The following is a 12,938-nucleotide window of genomic DNA, read 5'->3' as shown; positions in this document are numbered from 1 at the left end:
AGGTTATCAGAATGAGGAATTTCCTGGCAACTTTCAAAATTGCATCACACCAAGTCTGTAAAGATCAGCAAATCTGATGTTTATATGTCAAAGTGCTCATGGACATATTTCTTGCTCACATTGAATTATAATTATATCTTCAAAGTTTGTATTTCAAAATTTGAAGACTGGTACTCTAATGGACTCTGGAATTGTGCTTTTGCACTTTGTATTTTTCTGTAATCTTGTAATGCCAGGATATTTTAATGCCTTTTAGCCCTTTAATGGATGAAGGAAAGGAGTAGAAGAAGGAGGATTATGCATGATTTTCTCTCCCTTCAACTTTCACACGTTTCTTGGAAGGCCGCGTACAGTTATCTATGATTCCATGCAATTGAAACAGAAGGGTTTTTCAACTATTCAGTTATTAAACTAAACATTAGCAGAGGGAGCTGGAGTGGAGTGTCCCCAAAATTGTATGTATGTAACTTCAAGTCTAGTCACAAATGTAAGAATTTATAGGTATAAAGGGTCAGTTCAGCTGAATACCATCACTAAAGGTTGTGCTTCCCTTCTCTGTATAGTCAGTGTATCTACAACACAATTCTATAAAAGGATTTCCTGACCTCATTTCCCTATAGAGAAAAATTCTGTATTTAAGTATACACATGCATAGGTTTCACTTTTATCTGAACATATGGATATCAGCTTCATGGAAGAGCACACATAATTCTACATCTCCATCCTCATACACTTAGCAAAAAGAGCTTTTGCCTAAGCTGATTCTGAGCTTATAGAGGAGGATATAGATATGTTTTTTACCATGATTCTTTGAGTAATATGACCGACAAATTGTTATCACAACAAAGGATTTATCTATATGATGCATATTCAGTAATAATAAAATGATCATCAATAAACAATTTATCTATATGATGCATATTCAGTAATAATAAAATGATCATCAATAAACAATTTATCTATATGATGCATATTCAGTAATAATAAAGTAATCATCACTTCCATAAGTGGAAGAACAAAGGGCACTTTTCTTCAATAGAATCTGTAAGATGGCAATTTTATTTGTTCCAGCTCTTTGTCCTCCATTTATCTGTATTACATATTATAATTCTGCATACAGCTGAAGTTATTAGGGACACAGCATGAAGGGAAGTGTAGTGATAAATGATGAAGTAGAGCAAGTAATTTAAAACAATACAATAAAACTAAAAGTTTGTTTCATTGAGGTAAGAAACATATGTAATCCATTTACCCAAAGTATGTGATACTGATGATGATTTTAAGTCTACCAGAACTGAGATAGTTTGCTTGGTAACCCTAAATGATAAAATATCAAAATCTATCCAATTGAAAGAGGGGGGAAATGAAGCTACATTTCTCAGAAGTATTTCTCAAATACTGGTCTTTCATATAGCTGGACTGCTGTCAGAGATAACTTTAACTGGTCAAGTATCCTGATTCATTAACAGTATTTTACAGGGGTTGCAGACTTCAGTTACCATTTTTATGTTTTTCTCAACCTCGCTAGTTCAAACTCAGCAGAAGTTCCTCAGATACTTAACACAGTTTGGCTTGATAAGAATCTTTGTACTAGAATGAAGACACTTAAAATAATCGATTCCTCCCTTTCCCATGGTTTAATGGATACCTTGCTCATGTTCCTTAGACGTGGTGTTAGATGGCAGCTGTTGTTGACGTAATTGGCATTCCTGCTGTGGGAAACACCCAATGTAACTCCTACAGTTTTTGTGATCTCCATGTTTTTTCTTTATCTTGCATCACAACACAAAGATAGAATTGCCCCAAGTTGCATTAGGAAATGTCCAATTCCTTGGATGTAGGTATCTGAAAATTCTCTACAAATAATATGCCTAGCAAAACCTTTTGGTCTAGCAAAAAAAAAAAAAAAGCCTATGCCAAACACTTTCCATAGTCAAGCTTTTTAAGCCGATAAATCACCAAAGAAAAGGAACAGCAACCTTACCATTTTGGAAGGTTACATTAAAGCTATTTAATTTGAATCTTTGCCAATGTGAGCAAATGCATCAAAAAAGATTAAGAGCAAATCTTAATAGACATGAAAAATTCCCATTAGTTCAAGTTAGGGCATGGTGAAGGGGGTTGATGGTATTAGGAAGGGTATGATTCTCTGGTTTAACATCTGTTAATAGCAGCCAATCCATTTCAACAGGACACCAACTATGCATTGGAGAAATGGCCAAGCAATGTGAAACAATAAGGGGTAAAGAAGAAGAGGAAACAAGGTGATTTGAAGCTGTGCCACATTTGTCACACTTCAAATAACGGACCATCTTCTTTCAGTACTTCCAAATGAAGGGAAGGGAAGGGAAGGGAAGGGAAGGGAAGGGAAGGGAAGGGGAAAGAGGAGAGGAATTCAGCAAATATTGATCAGCAAGATCTCTGAGATAACCTGTCATATGTAGTTCATGTACAACATTCACACCTTCCACTTTCCATGACTTTCCCAGCCAACCATCCAAAGCCAGGAAAAGCAAAGGCGGAAGTAACAATATTAGTATTTCCAAAGTCCCATCAAAATGTGTGTGCATGCCAATATGTTCTGTGAGACACAGAAATTGTGACTTTGGGAAGAAGAGATAAGATCCTTGAACTTAGGGAGACTCACTGGGTTAGGTAAAGCCGCCAGGCTCCAAGTCAAGGTTTGGCTAGAGGAAAGCCATCTTATTACAAATAAGGATGTTTAGTATGATCATGCTCTTGCTCTGTCAGAGAGCACAGTGGATCTCTGTCAATTACATACTACATAAATGCAGAAATAACATGCTGCCATTACCAATCGGTGAGAGAAAAAACAGGGGAGAAAGAGGGGCAACTTATATAATGTACCCTGTGAAACATCTTTCATCAACCCAGACCCAAAATAAAGATATGTAATGCAGCATCCTAGACAATGGATTTCATTGCAGAGACGCAGAATATGTTATCTCACATATTGCCAACTCTATTCCATCTCCTTACCCAGTCTTCAAGATACGCACCAGTTCACTTTACCCAGCATCTCTCACTGCTTTGTAATGGCAGTTCTGTTCTATGCACTCCATTGTTCTTATTGCTAGGCAGGATTTTTTTTTCCTGGAATTCACACCAAGCCAAGTCAATAAACAAGGAGACCAAATCATAGCATTTGTCACAGGCCAACAGAGTGCTATGCTAAGCATATGTCCCCATGATGTTTAACATGGGATTCTGTTTTTGTACTTCTCTGAAAGTCTTTCTCAATCTGTTGCCTTCCAGATGTAGCATCCCAAGTCAACATGCTGATAGAAATAATGGGACCTGGAGTCCCAAATACATTTAGAGGAGAACAGATTGGAAACGCATAGAGTGGTCCACAATGTTACTGTCATAAGCATATAATTTCTCTTGAGTAAGAGGCACATGTCTAATCATACTACCAGAGTCTGGCTATAGTACAGAACACTAGTTAGCTTGTGTTTGTTAATGTTAATGTGTATACTCCATGCACCGTTGTTGGGAGCACAGTTATGATTGTATATAAAGCACAAGCTACATTTTAATTTAAAACTAAACATTTGCTTTCATCCAAAGGTACAGACAGCCTCTGACAATTGTATTTCTGAAACTACCTTTCAGGGAACATCTAAAGAAGATATAAAATCAGATTTTCATTGCCACTTGGATCATGACCTTAGAAAACAGATTTGCAAATAATTTATTGGTTTTAAGGCCAGTGAGGTAGCATCAGAGTTTCTAAAGAAAGAAATCATTGCCAGTATTTAATTTAGCAAACAAAATATAAGCCATTTCATATCAAGCATTTTTTTGAATCGGCTTACTGTCAGCAACTCTGGTCTACACTATTCCACTGTTGTGTTTTCCAACAAAGTAACAGGTAAAGGATACTGTAAATGTCCACAGGTGAAATAGCCAGCATCTGCCAAGATGTTCTGTTTTCAGGATGAATGCTAAACAAAATCTGGGGATACATTCAATAATTGTATTTCAGTTAACAACTTATTAAATAAGCTCTCCCTAAAATTGCTTGCATCTGTAAAACAGCTACAAAGGCCAAATACTTTCTAATCGTGATTCCGGAAAAATATGTTCTTAATACTTAACTTCATAACCCAAAATTTCCAAACTATGGAAATGTTGTAAATGGTGCTATGTCAGCATTACATCACGCAAAAATAGGTTCCAAACCAAGGGCTTTCTCTGGATATGCTGGAGGAAGCTATGGAGCTTCAGGATCTCTAGCCCTCCTAAGCCCCAGAATATGGTTATGGAGTGGCATCCAGGGAAGGAAACATCATAATTCACTCTTTCCCAATCCAGTATCCTCCATATTTGTTTGAACAACAACTCCCAGATTTCCCAGCTAGCATGACTCTTTGGAAATCTAAGAGTTATATATATGAAAATGTTGCTCTTCTTTCCTTTCTATCTTACTGGGACTGAATTTGGGCAACCCTCTGAAATCAGTTTCCTATCCCCAACAGTAGGATTGCCCAACAGTAGGACTGCTTTGCCCAGCTATCTATAATTTATTGCATCCTCTTAGAGTCTGTATGTGAGTTTTGCTAATGTGATTTTTAAAAGGCAGAGGCAATCTATAGCTAATTTTATACTCCATGATGGAATAATGAAAAGCAGAACATCCTTTTAGTGCCATTTGTGAACATATCCATTTAATCTTTTCTCCCTTTCCCCTAAATATGATAAAAATATGCTCTAGAAATCTTATTCTGCCAAGTAACCCCCTCATCTTGTCCCCAACCCATAAGTGGGACAACCTAAGTCCTTAGGTGTACCAGTGTTAAAGTAGTGTTTTCCCTCTTACTCCAACCAAACAATTGTAGCTTTGAGATGTGTAAATTTTGTCATCTATCACCTTCATGGAAAGTCAGATAACTATGATGGCTTTAAACATAGATAATAAAGGCAGAAAAGAGATCAGCATTGGGGAGAACAAATTTCAGGCTAGTGGGTTTTCCTTTTTATTTTGTCTTGTTTTGTTTTCCAGAATCAAGGGTGAGTGGACAGTACTTCTAGCTGAGCAGAGTCAGTGTCTGCCTTGTTTCTCCATTTGTGAAAGTAAAGTTTAGGAAATCATGTAAGAATGATCAAAGCAAATGCCGAAGCCCATGAATATTGAGTCAAATGTGGCCAATCCAATATAGAAGAGAATTATTATTTCTAGCTGTATAATTTTGTGGAGGTAGTGGTGGAAGAAGTGAACCAGGAACTCCAGAATGCTACTTCTTCATTGCTGGCCAGCCACCACTACTTTTCCCACCTTTTCTACTAAAGTAGCACAGGCAGTGGCTTAAAAAATATACTCTTTGCTCTACTCTTAGTAAGATAGAATGGCATAAGGAGCTTGCAATAGAGCAGAGGCAATTTTTTGTTCCCTACTTTGCTTTATAATCCTTTATTTCTAAATTATATTCCAACAGAACATTCAGGAGGATGCTATGAAAGAAAAAAAATAATAAGCAAAGCAGATTACTACCAATGCTTCTCCTTTATTGCTACTTACTATTGCTCAGTAACACTTCTTTCATTATTTAATATTTAAGTGGGAGGAGACAAAATCTATAAGTCACCTTACGAAAGACCTCCTCAAAATTGGAGCCGGACCTAGGAATCATAAACAAAACATTCTGCAATGTTATTATTTTGTTCTAGGCCTTGCTTATGCCATTAGGTGTAACTTTTAGATAGCTATCACTCTCAAAATTCAATACTTACAGAGCATACAACTACAAAGATAAAAAGGCATGAAACCTTTAGGAGCTTTAAACAGCATCTGTAAAATAAGAGAAAAGATTCACAGAGAAAGAACACAGGGGAAAAATATTGCTTCACCCACTCATAACACAAAGTTTTGAAGTCATCACGTAGGCTTCTTGAGAATCTGAGACAAAAGATTACACAAGATATAAGAAAGTCCTACACACTGACTCAGTCAATCAAGCCCGAACTGTCTAACATGATTGGTTGCAATCTTCAAAGCCCCCAAAATAATCTTTTCTCAGCTCTCTCTGATTTCCTGGAGACAAAATTGAGTTACGATGCAAAGCATCTGGGTGTCAATAAAAACACTTCTTGCTCCTATTTTGCAATATCTTGCATGAAGTTCCCAAGGTGATAGTTATCAATGGCATGTGTTGCCCACCCCAGACATCTATCTTAGCACCTCAAGCTCCTTGATTGCTGTGACATCTGAAAATCATTTCCTTTTTTTAAAAAAAAAATATTGTATTAAAGATTTTAATTGCAATAGTAAAAACTAATACAAACTAAAAGAAAGAAGAGTAGAAAGAAAGAGTATATCTCAAAATCATTTCCTAATAAACTGGGAAGCTGCATGCTGGAAAATGGCACACTAGCCTTTAGCACCATCTTTATTTCCAAAAATAGCTCTAAACTTTATAGAAGCCAGAGACATTTTAAGAAAATTAAAATGACAGGAGACTGTAATTCAGCTACCAGAAAAATAACCTCACTGGGAAGCCTGTTACACTAGAAGATTCCAGTGGACCAGAAAGCAAAAGTGGATGTTGGTTTTGGTTTTGCTGTGTTGATTTTGTTGGTTTAAACTGATGCTCTGTTTTAGTACACTGTGGATTTTGCCTGCAGAAAGCAGGGAGAATATATGCAGTTCGCTTTCCTGAATATATGGCTGTGTGCATTGGGGGTGTTTTGCCTGGATTTTATGGGCGCATTAGTTTTTCTAGGGTAGGACATGACTCTGAGTTTGTCTGCCTCTTTGCTATTTTTTCCCTGGGATTTGGAGAGTTGACTAATGCAATATACATTTTGCCTGGATTTATGTGCAATGGTGTGAGTTTTGCTCCAGTTTCTGGTGGGGAGGAGAGAGATGGATGTGTAATGTGAATTAGTGTTTTGCCTATGTGTGTGGGTTTCTCTGAACATCTGCAGTTTTGTGTGAAACAAGTACCTTGTTTTGCTTTTGTAGTGGCAAACAAGTAATTCGTCATTTGAAGCTCAGAACACATTTAATATATCCTGAGCATATTTCTGACCAAGTTATTTATTGGTCTCTGCATTTCATCAGTTTTCCTTCTGTGACATGGATGCTGGGAGCTCAGAACTGTTAGCTGAAAAAGTGTCTTTGTGTTCTTTTAACTCAACTCCACTCCTAGCATAGGATTAGATTTTTTAGCAAATCACTTTTCTTTCAGCATCACCCTTTTCTATTGCATGATTGACCATACCAACAGTGATAACTGTTTGTGAATGGGTAAGCTCTCCCCATCTCACTATGGGGAAGAAAGCCCCGAAAACTCCAAGCATGCCATTTAAAGACACTTGATCTAGCTGCTAGATTAGCAACCCACATTTTATTTATTTAATTAATTGTATTTCAAATTTGTCACCGCCCATCTCACTGCAGAGTGACTCTGGGCAGTTTACAGTAAAAGAATAAATGTTAATTAAAATAGAATAAATAGTAATTAAAAACACATCACAAAAGGTTCCTATATGAATAATAAATAGCATCCAAGAAGCTAATGTTAACTAAGAATAGACTCAGGGAGTGTCTTCAAGGGGAGCGTCTTCAAGGCGCCACCCACCCCCAGGGTTGATTATATTCCCTCTCGCCCCATGCAAGTTTTCCTGCCCGTATTCATTAGGTAGTGACAGCAGGAGAATATAGAATGCTGTACAATATATCTATATCTTGTCCCTTAACTAGCAATGAGAAAGATTGAAACAGAATGAAATTTGGACATTCTACATGCAGCACATATACTATACCTGACATGTTTTGTTTCAGCAGTTGGCAACACCTATGTGACTTTGTCTGGCTTGGAAGCTAAGCAGGGTTGGGCTGGTTAGTCATTGGGTAAGAGACCACCAGGGAATACAGGGCTATGAACTAGATGGGAGAAGTCAAAAAAACATCCTGGAAGAAGGTCATAGGAAACCACTTCCATACTTTTTATCAAGAAAAGGATGTGTGGCTATAATTGTACAGTTTTTACACATTTAAGGCATTCATTTTACAAATGTAATTATGTGCATTACAAGTCAAGTCTCTGTATTTCCATCATCAACCGGCAAAGTGCATAGACTAAAGACAAGCTTTAACATTTTGAATTAAGATTTAAAATATGGTGTCTAGAAACAGACAGCCCATAATAGCAATAACAATCAGAAAACCTTAAATGAGTAATTTAGAAGTTCAGAAGAGCATACCCTTAAAATAATAAACTCAACTTAGCAATCAGGAGATGGGAATTTGTTTTTATTAATCAACTATAGCACTTAAGAGTATTCTTCTCACCAACTACCAACCCTTTTGGTACCTAGACTTATGAAATCAATGCTTTGATGAGTTGAATTAGCCATAAGGAAGACTGGTCTTGTACACAATTAGCATCTAAAGTCTACACTACAGTTCATTCTGTTGAAATTTTACTTGGGCATGTTTGGGACTTGCTTTGTTTGGACTTATTTTTGGCCTAGTGTGTTGATCAATGCCAAAAAATGAGGGTTTTCATTCAGACCTGCAGCACATATAGCACAGTTATTTCACTGGAACTGTGCAGATTTAGGCCACCTCAGCGTCTGGAAACTCCAGTATGTTTATTCAACAAGGCTGCACAAAAGTATTTCAGGGAACAATTCGTCAAGAGTACGTGTCTGCTGCAGCACCAGGGATACAATGCAGGACCGGCTGCCAACTGTTCTGCATAACCAGGGCAATTATATTGGGCTGTGCTTACACAGCAATGATACAGAACAAAGAAAAGCTGGGCAGCTTTTAATGTATTCCTATATTCATAATTAAAATAGAACAGGGAAGGTCAGGATGGGTGCAGAAGAAAAATAAAAGACATGATTTCATACTGATTCTAGGAATTTATACCTATCTCCTTGCTGCCAGCTGAGCTGTTGTATGCGACAGTAATTAACAAAACAGAATATTCGCTGCTGTGTTTTCTGGCTCCAACTAGTCAGTACATCAGTACCAAGGATAATACATTCTTCTTTTATTCTTTTACTGTCTCAGAGTATAAATATGGATTGGTTGCTTCAAAGAGTCTACTCTACGAAATGTGAATTTCTGAACAGGTTGCCACATCTCACTAAGGCTTCGTTCATAAAACACTGCCAAATTTACACAAATGTAGGCGTGCTCCTGTGCCTATAAACACTTTAATATATTATGAGTCAGGATGACAGCAAAGCTCACAGGATATTTAGTGATTTGCACATCCCTAATCTAGATGCATGGCTTCATTAGGCAATGAACCAAAATAACTAATGATCTGAAAAAAATACATATCGTCATTTGTTATATTTTTTACTGAAGTAAAACCTTCTATTAAACTGTATGGTATTTTGTTATATCTATGATACTTTGTGTTGGTAAATGGTTTGTTTGTGTACATGTGGGCATCTGCATGGGTGGGTGTAGTTGAGTGGGTGATTGATTTTAAGAAAACAAATGATCACTGACTGAATGATTAAAACATACAGTAAAAGTGGTGGGATAGCACAATACTTGAAAAGAAAGATAATGAAGACTTGGTCCAAATATCTTTGGGAAATAAAATTCTATATCTCCCTTTATGAATTGTGGAACTGTCCTGAAAAAAAAAAATCCAGAAGCAGATTGTAAAATAGGAGTAAAAACTGACTGATGATCATAAGACACCCTTTCTCACATGAATATATGTAACAAATCATACAATAAAACTGCATCTGTTTGACTTCTACATCCACTAAATTATCTAGAATACAAACATTTGTAGTGATGGCTCCCACTAGATTATAGAAATGAAATAGAGTGTATGCTTACTTTATTTCAATCTAGACCCCAATACTTTTCAAGGGCAAACACATTTCATATGTGTTGGGACCTAGTTTGAAATAAAGTATAAGTCTATTTCTTTCCCTTCCATCTGATCAATTTAGGGTATATCTTTCTGTGTTCCCTTCTGCTATAGATTATAGATCTTTCCCATCTTAGATTACCAATAACTGAAAGAGATTAAGAGGTTGTTAGGGAAAGAAGGCCTAGCAAATGCAGAAGGAGACTTGAGTAGTTCCAGGAAAAAGCCAGTAAGAACGATCTCTGAATAGTTTCCAACATAATAGGAAATGTGTTTTTGAGGAAATAAACCCTTAACTACATGACTGAAACCTGTACATGTTACAAGAACATCACAGGATGACTACGTAGATGACTTGATGTGGTGCAGAAATCACTAAATCTATCTTTTCCCAGCAGTCACCCTTACATAGTGCAGAAAATTATGATGTTTGTGATTTTACCAATTCCGTAGCTTAAAAAAAGGACTCCTTAAATCAAACCATGCCTTCAAATACAGATACGGGCCTAAGCAGAGTTGTAAGAAAAAACACCATTTATTTCTGAATATATACCTAGGGTTCTTTATTTGTTTGTTTACGTTATAGCACATCTTTCTGCTATAAAACTAATGCAACACAAGTCAAAGCATAATTGAAAACACTTAAGCAGAAACAAGAACAATAATCTTCCAGCAACCAAAGCTTTGAAGGCGGAGTTAAAATAAAAAGGTCATCCCTTCACAAAAAGTACCACTGAGGCTGTTTCTTCAGTATCATATTGTTATCTGGCTATGAATCTGACTAGATGTTATTCTCTATTGCACTGGGATGTTCTGCTTGAAATCGGTGGCAAGTTCTAACAAAGGAGTGTTACTTTACTTATTTGCTGAAAAGAGAAAGAAGTGTCCTAAATTCTCAGTACAATACCTCATTTTGGATAAATTGAATTTGACATGAAAATTGTCCAATATTTCGCCTTTTTCTGAGCAGGAAGCAGATCTGGATAAGCTGGTCATTTCACTTCCTGGCTGAGACCTTTGCTCAAATTCGGCAGAGCTGTTTTCCCAAGAGTTGTCATCTGTGATGAAATCTGTATTATAAACATCTGTGCACTTTAACCTATAAAACATCATGGATAGCTATCAATATAGATTACAGTCTGATCTTCTCAAATTTGTCCCATTGGGAGCTAAGACTACTGAAGAATGGCAGAAATCAAGGATGCTAATTTTTTTAGAATGTATCTGTTAGTGAATGTGACATTTTCTTAAGCTTCTGAGGAAGACAACTAATGTACTACTTATATCTTTGGAATAAGTAACAATGCTGATGTTTCCGTTACAGGAGAAACCTCAGCATTAGAGCACTTTCAGTCAAAATATTCTATGCTTCTAGGGTTTCAGGAAGAGGTTCTTTCACCACCTCATCTCTAAGCTTGAGCAATCTATTATTTTATTCATTCATTCATTCATTCATTCATTCATTCATTCATTCATTCAACTTGGATGGCCACCCAACTCACAGTGATTCTGGGCAGTGTACCAACAAATTAAAAACCATCATAAAAAGAAAATGTTATATATCAAAATAGCAGAATAAACTGGCAGCCAATATGCTATCATGTTTTCTAGAGATGGCTTCACTCAAACCTCTAGTCCACAGGCAGATCCGTTTAGAGCATATTGACTGTTATCAGTCAACCAGGACCCTGTCCCATGAAATCATCCATGGCATCCTTGGGGACATGGCCAAATAAAGTATTTCCAGGGCAGGAATCCTCCTGAACAATCTCAGGATTTCACAGCTTTGGAATTTAGGAAGGGCTGCTTTCCAAGGATATCTCTAAGTCTACCTGAAGGTTTTAAGCAGAAAGAAGGAAGAACACAAATATATCTCCAAAGATGATTATATACTTCTATTTCTGATCAGTGTCCTTGTGGATCCATGACCACAACATAACTCCCCATTGTTTGATAAGTTGCAAGCATCTACTATAGTTGTCCCATTATAGAAGAAAGAGCTCAGAGAATGTCAACATTGCTTTGTTGATATTTATTATTTATTTGTGTATTTAATTTATAACCCACCTTTCCTTCGCAAACTTCAAGTAGTCTATCTAGCATTTCCTTCTCCAATATTTATGTTCTTTAGGATAGAATAAAGTGTAGGGATGAGCCCCCTTGAAATCAGTTAGGGTTAATATGTTGTAGGGTTCAATATTAAGTAAGATATAGATTTTTTAAAAAGAACTCTTACCCATTTCCTTTAGTGGAAGCTTTCAACAGAGGTGTCCCTTCTGTAAAGCAGCTGTCTTCTGATCTTGTGTTGAAGAATTTGGGCAAAGTGTAGTGATACCTTTTTTAAAAAATTGTTAATTGTTAGGGCAATCACCTCCCCAAAGCAGTACAAGTGGTACATATGTAAGTGACAGTGGACAAACTAATTTAATATTAGATTAAGCAAATAAATTAATTTAAGGATTTATATTAGAACTGACAAGCAATATTATCTCAGTTTTTCATTTTCACTTCCTCTTGTAGTAATGGCACTGCTTTTCTTATGGATCATTTTTTTCCCAACAATCATCTGCCCATTTATCAAAATAATTTTTCCCAACTTCTGATCAAAGTAATCAAGGAAGCCACTATTCCACTTTACTTTCAATTTTCCCCAGCTATTTCCAAAATATATATTTACCTTCACTGTCCAGTAGCTGAAAAGTATTATTGATGTAAATGTTCCAATTGTTCTTCCTTTCTTCGTGCACCAACAACTCAGAATTCTATATCTCATATAAATATGACTCCAGCAGTAGCCCTGTATACAATCTTGAATAACTTTCTCTATAGCAGAGAACAGCTACTATTCTATCTGTGACAATCAGTATGGAATCAGTGTTGGTCTTGGGAAGATGTTTTCTTATAAATAAAAACATTCTCATACGTATTTGTTCAGGTTGATTGCTGGGTTCTCATAAAAAAAGACACACTGGGAAATTAAGGGTTTGTATAGAAGTTGCCATACTGAAACGTTGTAATATCAAGCAAAAGTGATTTTGGTTGGAATGTCTATTAATAATCTCTGGA

The 12,938-nt window shown here is 36.4% G+C and overlaps 1 protein-coding gene across 1 annotated transcript in view; it reads right to left on the bottom strand.

Annotated features, from left to right (window-relative positions):
• The window catches only part of OCA2 (OCA2 melanosomal transmembrane protein), a 155,863-nt gene that overhangs the window by 125,035 nt on the left and 17,890 nt on the right, over positions 1 to 12,938 (bottom strand). The window contains exons 3-6 of the mRNA XM_088144465.1: positions 12,109 to 12,207; positions 10,780 to 10,971; positions 5,755 to 5,812; positions 3,907 to 3,979 (exon numbers count right to left, since the gene is read on the bottom strand). Of these exons, the coding sequence (XP_088000591.1) occupies positions 3,907 to 3,979; positions 5,755 to 5,812; positions 10,780 to 10,971; positions 12,109 to 12,207 (422 nt within the window). The remainder of the gene's footprint in view (positions 1 to 3,906; positions 3,980 to 5,754; positions 5,813 to 10,779; positions 10,972 to 12,108; positions 12,208 to 12,938) is intronic.

This window comes from Python bivittatus, unplaced genomic scaffold (assembly GCF_059951505.1).
Source record: "Python bivittatus isolate LINGU-HERP-01145 unplaced genomic scaffold, Pbiv_v1 ctg000350_np1212, whole genome shotgun sequence".
Classification (NCBI taxonomy): Eukaryota; Metazoa; Chordata; class Lepidosauria; order Squamata; family Pythonidae; genus Python; species Python bivittatus.
The sequence above is the reverse complement of the archived record's forward strand: the minus strand, read 5'-3'. Positions and strand labels throughout refer to the sequence as shown.